The sequence below is a fragment of the Chenopodium quinoa genome, unplaced genomic scaffold (genome assembly GCF_001683475.1).
Source record: "Chenopodium quinoa cultivar QQ74 unplaced genomic scaffold, ASM168347v1, whole genome shotgun sequence".
NCBI lineage: Eukaryota > Viridiplantae > Streptophyta > Magnoliopsida > Caryophyllales > Amaranthaceae > Chenopodium > Chenopodium quinoa.
In genome coordinates this window covers 2,845,188-2,862,402 of record NW_018743697.1, presented here as the reverse complement: position 1 = coordinate 2,862,402, position 17,215 = coordinate 2,845,188, and the positions used below count along the sequence as shown (strand labels likewise).

Here is a 17,215-nt window from a genome sequence, read left to right as displayed (position 1 = left end):
GTTTATTTTTAGGGTTTTAGGATTTGGGCTGTGGGTTCATATTGGTTTGGGCCTTTAAGGTGTTTTGGGTTGTAGATTTATTATTATTATTATTATTATTATTATTATTATTATTATTATTATTATTATTATTATAAATCGATCAAAGTAGAGCTCTAATCAATTGAGTTATTCTTTATTGTCGATAAATTATAATACCTCCGTTACATATTATGTGCAACGATTGAAAAATTTCTAATCGTATCACATAATATGTAACGGAGGTAGTAGGTATTCCAAAAGAGGAACAGGGTTCAATGGTTCATTGTCTTCATACAGCATGGCTAAGTTAGCATGTGAGTAATGTGCATGAAAGTCATAATACGGAGTATATAAATTTTGTATGTAACAGGTTTAGGTTCTATGTTTAAAAATGTATTATGAGATAATTTCTTACAGTTTGGTTGGATTATGAAAACAAACTTTCAAATTGCAGTTTTGCTTGTATACTCGACATGGCAAGTTATTAATTACTTAGGAAAAGAGTGATAGATAGCTCAAGTAGTTAGCTAGAGTTTCTCTCCCTATTCTAGGAGGTCGTGGGAAGGGGCTATTTAAACACACCAAAAAAAAAAAAAAAAAAAAAAAAACTAACTTAGCACCTGCTCATCTTCCAATGAGCATGTCTCCTCTTGGTAATCTTAAGGGGTAAATATAGTCATTGCATTAATAAATGAGGCTACTTTTTGTAATTAGGGTTGACAATTGAAGTTAACAATAACTAACTCCCCATTCCTTCAACTCCACAAACCTTCATTTTTGTTTTCCATCAATCTAAAAAGGTAGGTGAATTTCCCTTCCTCCATTATCAGAAAAAAAAAAACATAATTATGTGTGAATCTTGCTTTAAGGGACCAAATAACTTTAATGGAGAAATTAGGGGTGTCCTATTATGCTTTCCCTTATTTGACAGAGTCTTGCTATAAGTAACAAAATAACGTCAAAAAAGGGGTGTTTTTTTGCTCACTTGTACAAGTACATTAATAAGGTTGTTTTTTTTTTTTTTTTTAAAAAAATAACAAAAACTTAAATATCAAGGTAAAATATTTACATATTTCCCATTAGATAAACACAATTGGTTCATAAAAGTGAGAAACTTGTATTTTATGTGATATGCATAATTGTTACGTTAAAGGTGTGTGTGCTATAACACATTAAGGGTTTGTTCTTATTGACTGAACTCAGCTGAACTAAACTGAACTGAAATATTTTATAAGAGAAAGAAATTAGGAGCTGAACTGAACTGAACTGAAATATTTTATAAGAGAAGAAAATTAGGAGCTGAACTGAACTGAACTGAACTTCAACGTAAGAGAACAGACCCTAAGTCACAACTCGTATTATATCTTTAGTAGCTAAAAAAACACAATAAATCATAAAATTTAAAAGTGCAAAATGTTAGCCAAGACCCGAGAGCCCCAACTAGTACATGCACTAGGTTAACCCTTTGAACACGCGGGCATGACACAAGAGGCACCAAGGCACCATGCGTCCATGCTAAGTTGCTAATGTAAAGGGGAAGTAAATAGCGCACTCTAGATAAGAATTAAGAACTAGACAATTCTTGTGGAATAAATCCATTTCTTGCATCCAAAGACACAAGCCCCATTTTCCCTTTTATTTTCCTTTTTTTTTTCTTTTAAAATTTTTGCTGTCCACACCACAACACACCGCTGACCTGACTTAACCTCAACATTGCCATTTCGCTCTTCATCTAACTTCCCCCCTTTCTCTCTCAACAAAAATCAGCGCAAATACCAGGTAATTTCTTCATTTTTTTTCTTACATATTCAAGCTCACTCCATTTCTTGTCGATTTTATTGAGCATTTTGTTTAGTCATTTCCACTAATCTATGTTTGCGATTTTAGTTCGTTTAGTCTCTAACACTTGATTGTGTGATTAGTATTAATATTTGCTCATTTTGCGATTTCAGTCTCTAAAAATCGCCTGTAAATCTGTAATATCGTCTATTTGTTTGATTTTAGTGATGATTTTACACTAGTTTAAATTATTAATCGATTGTTGTTCTATTTTAATTATTTTAGTTTCGTTGAAATTTCATGGATTTCTGCTTCGTAATGTTAGGGTTTTCTCAGTAGAATAGATGATCGTTACTAGCTTCACTTTTTAATCTATTTGCCTTTCGTTTTGGTTATTTGCTGTTCAGATTATAGAACACATTGATTTTTTTTTGGTTGAAAATTACTTGAACAAGCTACTATTTATTTGGATTATGCGATATGTTATAAGGTTGGGTTTGCTGACATTTTTATCATTTTTTTTTTACCTTAATCTGCAATTGGGTTTATATACATTATATGGATTTCTTGAAGAGAGGGTTTTGTTTTATATTTGTATGTTGTACACATTTTATTGACGTTTTGAATTCTTTGATGCAATATCATGGGGTGACAATAATGTTGGGGAAGATAGTTTGTCTATTTGTAAGTTATTTTTCTTGTTTATTTATGATAATTTGCAATAGTAGAGTGACTTGTTATGTCCCCCGGACTTGGTTACTCATGTCAGACATGGCCAAAGTTATGCGATTATGGTCCAAAAAGAAGTGTCAAAATGTATTCGCATGTTGGAGTGTCTGAGAATCCAACATGGGTACTTTGGGTGAATTGAAGAGTCTAAATAATGTGGTTTGTGTGTCACCTTGACTGATATTTAGTGTTAATTTTATACAGAAGCAGGTCATGGAGATATGCTTTATGAATGACGTGTGTATTACTTGTTTCTGGCCTTTTTGAGTCATTAGAGTTTGGTTGTACCACTTGTACATGCGACATGGACCATTGAGGAATCATCCCCTATTATGCCTGTGATTTCTCTCATCCACTTGTCAGCCTGCCCCCTTTTTCCCCCAATGAATTGTAAATGGTTTGTCTAGTCATCTAGTGTATTAATTGCTGTTTTAAACTTGTTGAAGTTTAAATGCACAACTCTTATATAGAAAGTGCTGTAATAGTGGTAAACAAGCACTTCAGGTTTTGTTATATACAAAGAGTCTAGGATCGATTAGGTAGAGTAATTGCAGTATTTCCTTGTGGTATAAAATGAACTCTACAGTTGTTCTTTCTGTATTATGGCTATTGTTTGTGTGCTATGCGGTGCTTGTGAATGCTTTTAAAGTTTGCCTGATGGCTTTGATGCCCAATTGCTGGAAATATTCAGTTACATGTTAACAGAACATGCAGTCTTTAAGATTTAACTAGTTTTTTACGCGCGCGTGCACACACACACACATATCAACATATGTAAGATTTAACTCGTCTTGCAGCACCTGTGCACAGTTTCTTGAGGTATAACATGAAGTCTTTTATGGCGCTTAGTATGCTGATCTCTGTTGCATTACCTTGTTTAAATTTGTTGTAAGACCACTATGTTATGTGTTAGTTGTGATTTGTGAATGATTTAGATGTCCGTTGGATTTGAGCCTGTGACGCTCGATTGATTTATATTAAATGCACCCTGGCAGAGCTTGCAATCTGAAAGATTTAAGTAGATTTTTACCATATACACACACTCATGCAGGATTTAACTCATTTTGTTGCACCATCACAAGTTTCTTGAGTTATGATATTAAGTTGATGGGATACAAATTGTATCATACAACTTTCAAATTTGAGCTGACATTGTCTGTATGCAGGTTTATACTTCACTTGTGATCGACATGGCAGGAAGAGTTGTTGCAAGATATGTATCTAGGAGGTTTTCAAGTGGCGGCAAGGTGCTAGGCGAGGAGGAAAAGGCTGCAGAGAACGTGTACATCAAGGTGATGCATTTACTTATAAGGAGAGAGAACCTGTTATCATCTATCAGTGGCTTTGTAAATATTCCGTGTTTCTTCATCTGATGTGGAGATTGAATGTGTTATGACATCCCCCCCCCTCCCCCCGCATAAACATAGCCTGCTAGTCTCATATTTTTGAGATTCTTATGTGATGTCTCTCTGTATAAACAAATTTGACTTGTATATTCGTTAAGATTGATCAGAGTTTATTTCTTCATAAACTAAAAGTTTTGAAACTTCAATCCAAAAAAAAAAAAAACCTAAAGTTTTGGAACTTCATTCCACCATTTTTTGTGGTAAGTTGAAGTCATATATTGATATATGTTAGTTTGTTCTCAAAACTCAAGTGAGATGGTTGTTTGATACATGGAGTAATTTATGAACTCTAGAATGAATGTGGTTGTTTATTTGAGATCAGAGCTCTAGAATGAATATGGTTGTTTAATTTATGAATTTATTTTGTTCTTGTCCTTATCTAATCAGCTGATAAGCTAGATTCTAATACCAATTTATCTTTCTCTGCAGAAAATGGAAAAGGAAAAGCTGGAAAAGGCTGCTCGTCAGGTTTTAGATTGCACCCTTTATCTGTTTATTATAAATTTCATTTCTAATGTGGTATTATAAATGCCCAGTCTAAGTAATTGGGATTGAGACGAAATGTTTGGTGATATTGTCTCTTTTTTATGTGATTACATGCTTTTACTCCTGGTTCCTCCTCTCTGTGTATGATCCCCCCATTATAATTCTTAAACGGGGTTATGCTGGGCGTATAGTATTTCTTTTAATTTGAGCAATCTGCATGGAGTTTATTTTATTTCTTGCTACTGTTATGTTATCTGCCATTCTGATATCTGTTACATAACTTACATTGATGACTTTTGCAATATATACACCCCCTGGCCCCTTATATACTTCCTCCGTTTTCTTTTAGATGCAACACACACTTTTTCACTGTATTTAAGAAATGTGGGGTTCACATGATATAATACACTTTAAAATGGGATGAGTGGTTGTTAGGAGTGTAATTTAGTGGGCCATGTGCTTTAAATAAGGAAAATAGGTATAGTTTTTCCCTAAAGTAACTTTTCTTTTATAGTGTGTTGCAAGTATTGTGATATTTCCTTTTTAGGGAAGTGTTGCAAGTAAAAGAAAACGGAGGAAGTATACATTATGAAGTCCTGATTTGAATTCCTCTAGGCCTAGTCCAACAACTAGGCATAACTATTCCCCTAACTACATTAGAGCTAAAATTAATCTGATCTTATTATAGTTGTCCTTCTTTTTGAACTGAGAGCTATCTCACATCTTAATGCGTCCAGGGTCCTAAACAAGCAGAGGGAGAAGCGACTAACTCAGGGGCTCCAGCAGCTGAATCTGTTAAGCCAAGTGGCTCAGAACCTTCAGCTCCCAAGATTTCAACTGACAAGCACCGAAACTATGCTGTCTTGGCTGGACTTGTCACTGCTTTGGGTGCCGCTGGGTGGTATTATAAGTCTGGTTCGAAGAAGACTGAAGAAGTCCAAGACTGAGAAGCTTCCTGAATGATCTGTTTCCTTGGTCTGGGGTAGTGCTTGGACAAGTCTGATAAATAATCAATGAGATTTTATCTTAAAACATTGGAGTTTTTGTTAGGCATTTTCTGATCCCCATGTTTACTTGCACATGCACTGAAAAACGGTTGGTGATATATACATTACACTGTTAAATGGAAATAGGTGGATTCATGAACATCATCTGTTCTTTTGTTTATATGACAGGGTAACATGGTTTTCCTATGCCAATTCCCATTTGGTTGTGCTTCCTCTTTGCTCATTGTATTCAGTGAATGCTACTCCGATGTGTGAACAAGCTGACTGGGAATCTCAGTATCTACGTACATTTCATCCTGCAGGTTGAAGAATGAATGAATGAATGGCAAAACGTTTTTTCTTATGGTCTGAGTTATTTTATTTGATAGTTTTCAGTGCCAAAGTGTTTGTTAAGGATCCTTTTTTGGCCTTGTCAAAAGAAGTTGGCATAGTTGTCCTTTTGGTTTCATCAGAAACTGCGTTTGACTAATTTAATGCTCCTGTAGTTTGTGTCCTTCACAGCTTCATTTGGTGCTGTATCTGTGATTCTTGTTTTGTGCCTTGCTATCGCCCACTGGGTCTATCCTTCACCCAAGTGGGTTCCCCTCCATCAGCTTGTTCATGAGATATTTGTATGAAAGACGATTAATAGCTTACTCTCAAGATAGTATACTGCCATACTAGTGAAACCCGCTTTTACCACGTACAAATATTAAGCTGTTAGTCCATAATTCTATTTTTCCTTGGAGTATGCTTTAGTTTAGTGAAAATTGCAACTCTTAGTTAAAATTGAGATAATCTAGGATATGTGCCAACACTATTAGCTAATTGTTACCTTTTTAACCTTAAACCTTGAGGTTGGGTGTTGAATCTTTACTAGAAACACTTTGAGAAAGGGGGTTTTTAGTCCTTAGTCCTTACCCTTATCCTTCCCTCCCAAAATGTTTTACCGTAGATACGAGACTAAAAAAACCGTAAAGGTTGAGGCAGGTCATAATCTCATAACTTAAAAAAATAAAAGTGAAACGAGAAAAGGCAAAAAGCTGAATTGACGGTATCGATTCCTTAATGAGGCTTTACCGCACCGTCGTCCCAATAGTCGGCTGCTTGACCGCATCACGTGGCTTATCCTCACCGGTTGTGGGCCTCCCTTTCTCCGGAAAACCGACCTACAGTTGTTTATCCTGCACCTGCCCTCACCTGATTTAAACCCTTCCGAGTCCAAGTGAGTCTAACTGAGGAGAGAGAACACTCACTCGAAAAGGGCAAAAATGGAAGGAAGAAAAGTGAGTGTTGCTGCTCTCCAGTTCGCTTGCTCCGATGACATCTCTTCTAATCTTGCCACTGCTGAAAGGTGCTCTTTTCTTTCCCCCCCTTTTTTTTTTTTTCATTTTCTGTAAATTTAATCATTCTTTTTTTAGGTTAATTTTTTTGATTTAATTTTTGCATGTTAACTCTGATTAAATATGTAAGTTTTGTTTAATTCTAGCAAAGTCTGGAAAAAGTGCAATTCATGTCAATTACTTGAGCAAATTTGGTGTAGTTTAGCAAACTTTAATTTTGATTAGAATTGCAAATTCAGTATTAGCAATTATTAGTGTGGTTCGGGTTGATTTTATCATTTTATGTATTACATTTGCTTGGTATTAAACAATATAATATCAGGAAGATCGATTATGGTAATGTTATATATTGTCATTGAGGACAACTTTAGCTTTCATGTATGTGATTGCTTGTTGATGGATTCCGGTCGCTATGAGTAGAGTAATTTCTTGCTGATGGATTCGCTATGTATCGTAAATTGCTTGCTGATTGATTTGCCATGAGTCTTGTAATGGAATTTAAACCCAAACAACTTTTTTATTCATCAAGTTCCACTAGTAAGCAATAGGATAATAATGATAAGTGATATATAGGGATGAATCGAAGAACACAACAATGAAATAAAACATTTTTAAGATGAATGCCATTTATTACCACTCACCAAACAAGCTGTTATACATTACACCATGTATGAAGAATTTGCGTGTTACTCTGCATGTATTGTACAAGTATTAGTTTTCAATAACGGAATTACATTAAGATAGCGTTACATTGATATTTGAAGTGACAGAATATGGAATTAATTAGTTAAGTGAACAAATAATATTAATTGGGAAATGGAATTAGATCTCTATGTTGTCCCTTGTTTTCAGCCTTAATCTTGAATATTAACTGGAAATAAGCTGCAAGTACTGTTGGTTAAACACCAAATTACTCTACGAAAACATTGAGGGTGTGTTCTATTTCACTTGAACTACCCCTAAGCAGTATTTAATTGAACCTAACATGTATAAACTTATTGGCCTCGAGTTGAACTAATCTAAACTTATAAGCTGCCAGCTTAATGTAGTTGAACACTTGTACTTATTAGCTCTTAATTAAAACTTTTATGAACTTATTGGACTTAATAGTGTAAAACTCAACTAATTATCCCAAAATTGAATCAATCTAAACTAACAATTTATACCCTTGAATGCTTCCATTTTGATTGGTTTTGGTTAAGGATGCTATACAAGCTTCCAATTTCCTTTGATCTCTTATACCTATGAGTATATGAGCAACTAGGATGGTCCTAACAAGTGAGCAATATAGATACAAGGGTCTTTGGGGTGGGTGACTTTTGAATTGTATTGTAATACCTTGCAGTTATCAACAAGAGTGCTTTTCTGATTAATATAAAAAAATATGAGTACGAAAATTGACAAAGTCAACTAGCCGGAGGTTTTAAGGTTGTATAGTGATGCCTTAAGTTCTAAATTATAAACACTAAGGGGGCGTTTGGTATAAATTCCATAAACGGAATGGAAAGCATTTATATAAGTAAGGGAAAGGGTAATGATACACGTTACCTTTGATTTATGTTTGGTATCTTTATAAAATGGAAGCAAATTGAGGAGTTTATGATTGAGGAGGGAAACACATTTTGTTTCCACTAGTTGGATTAGGGTAACAATTTGGGGGATTTTGTTACCCTTTGGAAACGGTATTTGTTACTTGTAGCTCATACCAAACTAATAGAAACGGAAACACTTATTTGTTTACGTTTCCTACGTTACAAATTTTCATACCAAACACCCCCTAAAGATATAAGGAATCTGAGATTCTTAGCATTGATAATTGTATATTTCTGACATACTTGCTAATTTCACTTATGGGTAGTATGAAAATTATTTGGATGCAGGAGATGTTTAAGATTGATAGCAATACCCATTAATTTTCTTTTCTTTTCTGTTATTAAATAAAAAATTAGAGAGCTCTCCAGTCATTACTTACTTGACAAATCAGATACTGAGAAGTTTGCTCATTTTCCCTCTCGCTTTATCCTTACTGCATGGTGAATTGGAAATATGGTAAAGGCCTATTCTTTTTGGTTCCATCTTTCATTCACCTATTGTTCTTTTGAACTTTTCAACTGTGATGCATAACTTTGAGCTCTCTTCTGTTGATTAATCTCCCTCTCCATTTGTGAGCCTTTCAACTGTAATAAAAGATATGAGCAAGAGTGCCATCATTTTGATTAGTATTGTAATCTTAGTTATGGATTTGGATTGCTGTGTTGAATTCTGCATATTGTTTCACCTGTTGTGCAGGCTTGTGAGATCTGCTCATAAGAAGGGTGCAAACATTATCCTCATCCAGGTGTGTAATTTTGAGCATGTGATGATTTTTGCTGAAGTTGTAGGAGTCTTGCTTTATATAGATGTAGATATTCACTCTATCTACCACTGTCAAGTGTTCTGCCCCCTCTCCCCACCTCAGGTTTTTCCTTTTGAATTCACCTTGTGGTATGCTTTAAGTTCTGATTTCATATTTCAGGAACTCTTTGAAGGGTATTACTTTTGTCAAGCCCAAAAGGAAGATTTTTTCCAGAGAGCCAAACCGTATAAGGGCCATCCAACAATTGTTAGGTAAAATCATTGCCTAAAAGACTGATTTTTGTATGAAGTCACCTTGTACATAAATGAGATTTTATTTTTTTATATAAATTTGGATAGGCTTTAGTATATCTTTAGATACTTTATTTTAACTGTCTTGCAACTGCTGCTTTTAGGGGAGTTCTATTGTGATTTTCTCTTCATGCTGCAAATTGTGTGTGTGGTTTGTGGGGGGGGGGGGGGGGGGTACCTTTTACTTATATTGTAGATATTAATGGTTACTGACAGGTTGCAGAAACTAGCAAAAGAGCTGGGGGTAGTGATACCAGTTAGTTTTTTTGAAGAGGCAAATAATGCTCATTACAACTCAGTGGCAATCATTGATGCTGATGGGACTGATCTAGGACTTTATCGCAAATCTCATATACCAGATGGGCCAGGTATATAGGATGTGCAAGGCTTTTTTCTTCTTCCTTCTTTCCTGCCTCTTTTGGTTAGGGAGTTGGAAAGTTTTCATGATATATTGTTTTCTCTATACTGCTTGATCTTATTATTTCAATTATCACATTTTCCTCATGGTTTAGGTTATGAGGAGAAATTCTATTTCAACCCTGGTGATACTGGCTTCAAGGTATGCTCTTGTTCTCATGTTAGGTTTTTTATGCCTTGTTTTTTCATGTTCGAATTTTGAAATATCTGAATCCCAGGCTACTTCTAGACTGAGTTATGTCTGAATCTTAGCTATAATCTAACTTCGTCTTTTGGCTTGGCTCTTGAGCCCGAAATTTGTTTGTTTGATATGCCACATGCTATTATTGGATAATTGTATTTTTATGTTGTTATTGCCTTTTGAATGTAAGGAAGATATATGTTGCTTAGTCACACTGGGTAATGATCAGAATTCAAGATGATGAAGTTGTTTAGAAAGAAGAGCATATAGTACATTTCTCATATTGTAAACATAGTTGCTATGCTTAGAATTCTGTACTCATGGGCTATAAACGCCTAGTTGTCTAGATCACCTTTTACTCTACTAATTACTGAAATACTGAGGATACAAAACTGTTAGAAATATATTTTGCATCTGAATATCTGATTTTGCTTGTGTTTATAATGCGTTGACCCTCATAAATTTCTTTTGTAAATTTTGGCTACAGGCATTCCAAACTAAATTTGCCAAAATTGGAGTTGGTAAGTCACAATTTTCAGCACTTTCTGTATATATCTCGAGCTTAGATGTGAATATGTGTAAACTGTCTTTAATGGTCACTATGAAAATTCAGGATAGGTGAAACTTTTGCAACCTTTCCTATAATCGACTATTATGGTTTTGTAGGAATCTGTTGGGATCAGTGGTTTCCAGAGGCAGCCCGTGCAATGGTACTTCAAGGTGCAGAGATATTGTTCTACCCCACAGCAATTGGTTCTGAACCCCAAGATGATGGACTTGATTCTCGTGATCACTGGAAGCGAGTGATGCAGGGACATGCAGGGGCTAATTTGGTGTGTCAACTTATGCAATTTTCGATTTCAGTTTACTTTGATTACCCAAGTTATTATAACCCCAGTGTGATTTACTCTATATTTCCAGTCTCAACATGCTATTTATGATTTTGCTTTAGTAATGATATTCATGTTTTGGTTTCTGTATATACTTTTGTCATTGCTGATTTGCTGTTCATTCCGAGTTCGTAAAAACTAGTAAAGTGGATATTGGATATGGAGAACTCTGTGAAAGACTATTTTGAGGCTGATGTCTCTCAAAAATTAATTAGAAGTATGGATGTCAACTAGCTTAGTGGATAAGAATAGTGGATGTCTACTAGCTTAATTAATAAAAATCTTGGGGATGGTAATTTCATATTTTATAATTAAATGTTGTTTACATCACTATCATTTGCGGCTCCCTACACACACATGGACTTACATATTTTATTACTTCATTTACCGCTCCCTACACAGAGACACAGAGACAATTGGTAACTTACATATTTTATGGCTTCAGGTACCATTAGTAGCTTCTAATCGCATTGGAAAGGAAACAATTGAGACTGAGCATGGTAAAAGCGAGATCACCTTTTATGGGAACTCCTTCATAGCTGGTATTTAATCCTTCATAGCGAGATCATATGTTTATGTATATTTTTTTTTTCATGACTTAAACTTTGAAATTGAAATCTTCATTAATAGGTCCCACTGGAGAGATTGTTGCTACTGCTGATGACAAAGAGGAAGCAGTCCTTGTTGCCCAGTTTGATTTGGAGAAATTAAAGTACAAAAGATGTAGCTGGGGAGTATTTCGTGATCGTCGTCCAGAGTTGTACAAGGTGCTCCTTACATTGGATGGTGGCAATACTTATTCTTGAATTTTCTTATTTAAAAACAAGTTCTTTTTTCCTTAGCCCATTCAAAATAGGCGGGTAGTATTTACAGTTTCTAAAACGTTCCATAAGTGACATCATGTGATAAACATAGAGATGATACTTTAACTCTTTTAAGGGGTTTCCTGAATTAATAAAATATCATTCTTGAGTAATTTTCACATCTTGCTAATGCATAATATAAAAATTTGTTATAAATAACTGATTTGCCATTCCATCCATTCCATGTCAGTGTTTGCTATTATTTCTAACTGAGCCAATTATATTGAAGTGAGTCCCAATGGCTGTCTAGGTTTGCTCAATTCTGCTGTGACTGACTGAATTTGGATATCTGACTGATTCATATGCACAATTTCCGAGACGATTTGATACTGCTACTATATTGTTTGTTTATTTTAACTCCATTTCGTTGACATTATTACTGAGCATGTCAAGCTCTGAATCAATCGCTTAGAAATACGGGAAATTAGTGAATGATTGCACCTTTGTTGTTCTATTTGTCAACATGTTAGCGTAATCCGATTAAGTGTTTCTCTTGTCTGTCAAGCTCCCACCATAATAATAAGGCAGTTGTGTAATACTTTTTTTTTTTTTTAATCACAACATAAACAAGATATGAAGTATATGGATTTGCATGAGGATGAGGCTTTTGATCGTAAGAGGTGGAGGAGGAAGATTTTTGTCGATAACTACATGGAATAATCACTTTTGGTTCATGTAGCCGACCCCACTTATGAGATTAAAGCTTAGATTGATTATTTGATTGATTGAATAAGATGTCTGGTGTGTTAGGAAAGGAGAGAAAGAGAGAGATAAAAGGGGGTCCATGTGATGAGGAATGAAAGAGAATCATTAATAAACTAAAGTAATATTGCAATTAAAAAAGAATGGAGGAAATAAAAAGAATTGTTCTGAGTCTTAGTTAAATGTATGTATTGGCATATTGCTAGTATAGTTCCCGTACGTATGTTAGCGTGGCTCGTAAATTTTTTGATGTTCTCCTTGTTATTGTCTTTGTGCTTCCTTCTGTTTATATTTTTCTGATGCCTCTTCTGTGAGTGGTTTGGTTGTAGTCCTAATTTTGCTATAATTGTGAGCCTGTGTACATTTCCCCTTGAGTTTAAAAAGAAGAAGGTTTGTATAGTTCTACACATCAAACTATTATCTCATGACATTCAGAAAAATATTTTACATTCCAACCCCTCAGGCATAAGTTCATTAAAAGACCTTTTACATTTGTTGCATCATGCGATTAAGTAGGGTCTTCTTCAGAAGCCTAATAATAAACCATTATTATGTGAAAAAGGCGATAGCTTTTTTCCGAACATTTTAATGTTACATACGTGACATCTATTTTTCGACGGAGAGAGTAAATTTCTGTGGTTTATGTCGGTCTATGTAATGAGTAAATCATCCTGTAGGATATAGATAAGAGAGTATCTCTGCCACACTCAGCTCTCTGCCTCACTACTAATTTTCCATCATCCTGGACCCTATACGAAAGCTGTTTGGGTAAAGATTCTCGCTCGCTCTCACTCTCCCTTTATTTTTGCCTGTGGGGTGGGATGGGATGGGGGGGATTCAAAGCATATCTTGAAGCATCTCATTGTTTTCACTTTTAACTTTTCTTTACGAAGAATCAAAACGTGATATATGTGGTAATGTGATTTAGCAATGCTCCATTCTTAAGGTGCCAAGTGATGTCAACCTTTCTTTTGTTTGCTGCTTATTGTTATATCAATTTGTGGTGACTATTTAGCCTCCAATTCCACTTACTTTAAACATACATTTTTTGCTTTTGCTGGAATCAACTCTTACCTCTTCTGACTTTTCTGGTCAAGTGATGCTATGCTTTTTAATTACAATCTGAGGATTATTTTTTCCATCTGAATTCGTTTCGACCGTAACTTTATGCCCATATTTATGATATTCTTTAGCTTGTAAGATTATGTTAATGTGTTGCAATCTCAGATTTCATAGGTAGAATAAGATTTTTGTTATCCAGAAATAAAGAAAAAGGTTTCCACTTTTCATTTGTTATTCTCCATCGTACATTGTTCGTCAAGGTGTACTGTTATTATGTTTATCTAATGTCTGTTCCACATTATTTGACTTGTGTTTTTTAATGGTAATGAGAGTCATCATATCCATTGTTTAAGCTTTTGAATCTTGATACTGCTTTTCCAAGCAAATCTTCTTGGAGTCTTGAGATCCTTGTTTTACCTTGTTTTTACCCCATCCGTAATTGAAGGAGCAGGATGATGTATTTGTTCTGTGTATGAACTACTGTCAGTAATCTGTTGAAATATTGCCAATGTTACTCTGATTTGGGTGCTTGTTTTGGATATGTTGTTCTAGTGTTTTTGGCTCTAAATAATAATGTGTCTTTACCTATGTCGGAGTGTCGAAAATCTAGCATAGATATATTAGGCAAAATGAAGAGTCGGAGTAATATAGAACATTAAATACGTCGTTCTGTGTTCAACGAATGAACCTTCTACTGTCAGTTGTCTGTTGACAAAGATGTGTATACAGTCGTCAGCAAATATGTCACTGAATCTATTCATGTTACTTGGGTTTTTCTGTATTATGTCCAATTGCACACATGCACACAATCTTTCATTCATTAACTAATTGCTCTTACAGAAAGGTGCATAGTCAGTCTCAGAAAGTTATTTTTTTGTGCAACATGGATGATTTAGTGTTACCTTGTCACTAATTATTTAAATATAAGGAGGATATTTATACAAATAGAATATAAAAGAAAAAGTTATAAATTTTTCTATTGGTTGCAATGTTTACCTACTTGCTGTTAACATTATTTCTTAGGATATTTTCTTGGCATCTGTACCTCAATTACTTGAATAAAAATCTGCAAAAGCTGTTAACTGCACAATTTTGATCATACAAAATCAAATTGCTATATCTTGTTCATAATGCACAATTTAGGCTTTCTTAAAGCAAGAACAAAGATGAAGTTAACCTCAGCTGAATCCTGATTTTGACTTGGGACTATTATTCTCAGACTCCAATATATCTAATCCACCTGCTGCGAGCCTGTGATAATCTGATACTTGAGACAGATTAATGCTTGTAATGAACCAGGCTCATTTAACACGTCTCGATAATACAATAGGTTTATAGGCTTTTCTTCCACAGATTTCTCACAGTACTGGTAGATTTTGTGGCTATATTGGCATGACTTCAATCATCTATCCAAATATTGCATTTTGCTCCAGCAGTAGTTCAGTATTTTCAGTTTCAGGATTTTCAGCTAGGTTAGCATCTTAAATACAATACTAGTAATAAAGGTTCAATGTACAAAACTACTTGTGATGAGGACCAATTATTCTTGCTGTTATCCTCTTGTTTAGAATTCTGAACAGAGGGAAAGAACACAAATTTCGAAACCTATCGTCTCTTGCAGGTTGCTGCAACTCTTTACTCAGCTCCTTACATCAATAATCAATAAAATCATGAATAACTTCTCACAAATTCATCCTCCTCCTCAACACCTTCTCCTTTGGCTCCCTCTTCTTCTTCTTCGATATCTTCTATCCTTCCAACACCACACGTCTCTTCTTCTCCTTCCCATCCTTCCTCTCCACCATCATCTTCAGCATCATTGTCGTTGTCATCATCATCTTCTTCATCTGGTTGAACAAAGCTTAAACGAAGCCGCCCTTCTTCCCTGCTAGCTTGAAGACACTCCTGTGTAGGTATCCTAACCTCCTTTAACACAAACCTGCCATTTTCTCTGTAAGACTGAAAGGAAACAGAGGGTTTTCCTGCCTGTCCAATGTAAGCTATAGGCGGAGGGAACATCGTTGCTCCATTAACTTTTATCTTCCTGCAGTAAGAGTCACTTGAATGTCTTCTGGCATGCAGTTTAGAATTTGTGTTCTGAACCTCCAACGTCAAATCCTCCACATCACCCAAGCTCTCAGAACCAAGGCCTTCAGTACACAGCTGCAGGCTGTCAGAGTTCAAAGATGAGAAACTGTCGCTCTTCCTATGGTATGGCCGTGAGTACCCATCGTTAGTCGGAAACGAGGTAAGTGCACCTCCACTCTTCTCATCCTGTTGTTTGTCTATGTCAGATTTTTCTGAAACTAAGTCAATAGGAAATGCTGATGCTACTGATGTCGACCTTAGTGGTGGAAAAAACGACGATGTGGGGTTGGAATGATTCTCTTTGAAATGAAGCTCACCGAAGATCTCGGTGAAGGAGTGATCAAGGGGTGGTTTGAGAGCTTTAATATGGTTCCAAGGCGAAAGAGAATCAATCAAGGACGAGGCAGAGGAAGGAGAAGAACTGTTTTCAGGTACTATCGTGTTCTCAAAGATGTGCCTTAGGCTTTTACAAGCTGCCATTGCTATTTTGTTGGAACTCTATATTTATTAATGGCTTAAAAATGAGGAACTTCCCTTTTTTGAGTAAAAAAAAGGGATGAAAGATAGAAGAGATTGATGGGTAGCAAAGAAGGGAAGTAGTAGAGAAGATTACGTCTCACGAGATAGATGTGAATATGGGGGGTTGATCTGTTCAAAGATAAAGAGGCAGGTGGGCTGATAGCAAGGCAATAACCTGTTCTTTTATTAGTTGTTTATTATTATTTTTATTTTTCTATATGTTTTTTTGGGATAGGAAAAATCAGAAAATGTTGAGTTGCAAGGTTGGACTTTTTTGTTCTTGAGAGGGATGAGGTGGAGGGAGGATTATATGAAACAAAATGAAAAAACTCGTTCTTTTAAACTCTTGTCAAGAAATGAATACAGCGATGATATATATAGTCGTGATTGGATCTAGCAAATTGCAAGAACTGTAAAACGCGGGGAGATATTTTGGCAAATATTGGTCATTCTTATTATTAATATCGAAGTATTGATGAATTTGTCGCTTACCCGAGAAAAAAGGATATCTATGAGAAGGGTGTGCAAAGATTATAGCTAGTGTGCGGAGGTTTTGGTTGGAACTTGGAGGAGGGGGAAGAAAGTTATCTACCCTTTAAGTAGTTGCATGGGCTCACTATTTGTAGGTGAAGTAAGTAGAAAATGGGGGGGCAAAAGCCAAAAGGTTGAGAGAATAAAGGAAGAGGAAAGCTAAGGTGGATGGAAAAAAGGAGTGATTTTTTTCCTACCAATTGATTTTAGCCATTTGTTTCCACCTCCATAACAAATTGATAGATTTGCATGATTCGGTTACGTTGTATCACGTCTAGATTCTCTTTACAAAATATGAAAATATTACCTTTATTTTGTTCTATTGAGAATATTCCATTTGAGAAATAAAAAATATCAATTATTCATACTTCAATATTTTTTTTTAAAAAAAAACCCTAATAATTACGTGAGTTGTAATAAAATATAAAAATTGAATGTCAATCTGATCTAATCAAACATATGCATACGAATTTATATACTCCATCTAAGAGAGTTCGAAATACAAAATAAAAATACTTGTAAATTAAAGATCCTTGTTGAAGGACAAACTCAACTTAAAAGTTTAA

The 17,215-nt window shown here is 35.1% G+C and overlaps 3 protein-coding genes across 3 annotated transcripts; 2 read left to right on the top strand and 1 right to left on the bottom strand.

Moving 5' to 3' along the window:
* Window positions 1-1,652: 1,652 nt before the first annotated feature.
* LOC110684237 (uncharacterized protein At2g27730, mitochondrial-like) lies at window positions 1,653-5,626 on the top strand. Its single transcript, XM_021860654.1, has 4 exons — window positions 1,653-1,800; window positions 3,696-3,821; window positions 4,365-4,403; window positions 5,159-5,626. Exons 2-4 carry the CDS (start codon window positions 3,720-3,722, stop codon window positions 5,366-5,368), a joined length of 351 nt encoding a protein of 116 aa, XP_021716346.1. The 5' UTR covers window positions 1,653-1,800; window positions 3,696-3,719; the 3' UTR covers window positions 5,369-5,626.
* A 788-nt stretch (window positions 5,627-6,414) lies between these two features.
* On the top strand, window positions 6,415-11,860 carry LOC110684236 (N-carbamoylputrescine amidase). Its single transcript, XM_021860653.1, has 9 exons — window positions 6,415-6,761; window positions 9,040-9,088; window positions 9,266-9,357; window positions 9,613-9,764; window positions 9,909-9,955; window positions 10,482-10,515; window positions 10,661-10,827; window positions 11,330-11,426; window positions 11,515-11,860. The coding sequence occupies exons 1-9, from the start codon at window positions 6,679-6,681 to the stop codon at window positions 11,688-11,690; spliced, it is 897 nt and encodes a 298-aa protein (XP_021716345.1). The 5' UTR covers window positions 6,415-6,678; the 3' UTR covers window positions 11,691-11,860.
* A 2,741-nt stretch (window positions 11,861-14,601) lies between these two features.
* LOC110684235 (protein FANTASTIC FOUR 3) lies at window positions 14,602-16,839 on the bottom strand. Its single transcript, XM_021860652.1, has one exon. It carries the CDS (start codon window positions 16,077-16,079, stop codon window positions 15,180-15,182), a length of 900 nt encoding a protein of 299 aa, XP_021716344.1. The 5' UTR covers window positions 16,080-16,839; the 3' UTR covers window positions 14,602-15,179.
* Window positions 16,840-17,215: the final 376 nt, after the last annotated feature.

Bases quoted from the DNA above. Each gene is read 5' to 3' on its own strand.
- LOC110684237 (XM_021860654.1), top strand. From the start codon at position 3,720: ATGGCAGGAAGAGTTGTTGCAAGATATGTATCTAGGAGGTTTTCAAGT. The intron at 3,822-4,364 runs GTGATGCATTTA...CTTTCTCTGCAG, and splicing joins CAGAGAACGTGTACATCAAG to AAAATGGAAAAGGAAAAGCT. The intron at 4,404-5,158 runs GTTTTAGATTGC...TAATGCGTCCAG, and splicing joins TGGAAAAGGCTGCTCGTCAG to GGTCCTAAACAAGCAGAGGG.
- LOC110684235 (XM_021860652.1), bottom strand. From the start codon at position 16,079: ATGGCAGCTTGTAAAAGCCTAAGGCACATCTTTGAGAACACGATAGTA.
- LOC110684236 (XM_021860653.1), top strand. From the start codon at position 6,679: ATGGAAGGAAGAAAAGTGAGTGTTGCTGCTCTCCAGTTCGCTTGCTCC. The intron at 9,765-9,908 runs GTATATAGGATG...CTCATGGTTTAG, and splicing joins TCATATACCAGATGGGCCAG to GTTATGAGGAGAAATTCTAT. The intron at 11,427-11,514 runs GTATTTAATCCT...CTTCATTAATAG, and splicing joins TGGGAACTCCTTCATAGCTG to GTCCCACTGGAGAGATTGTT.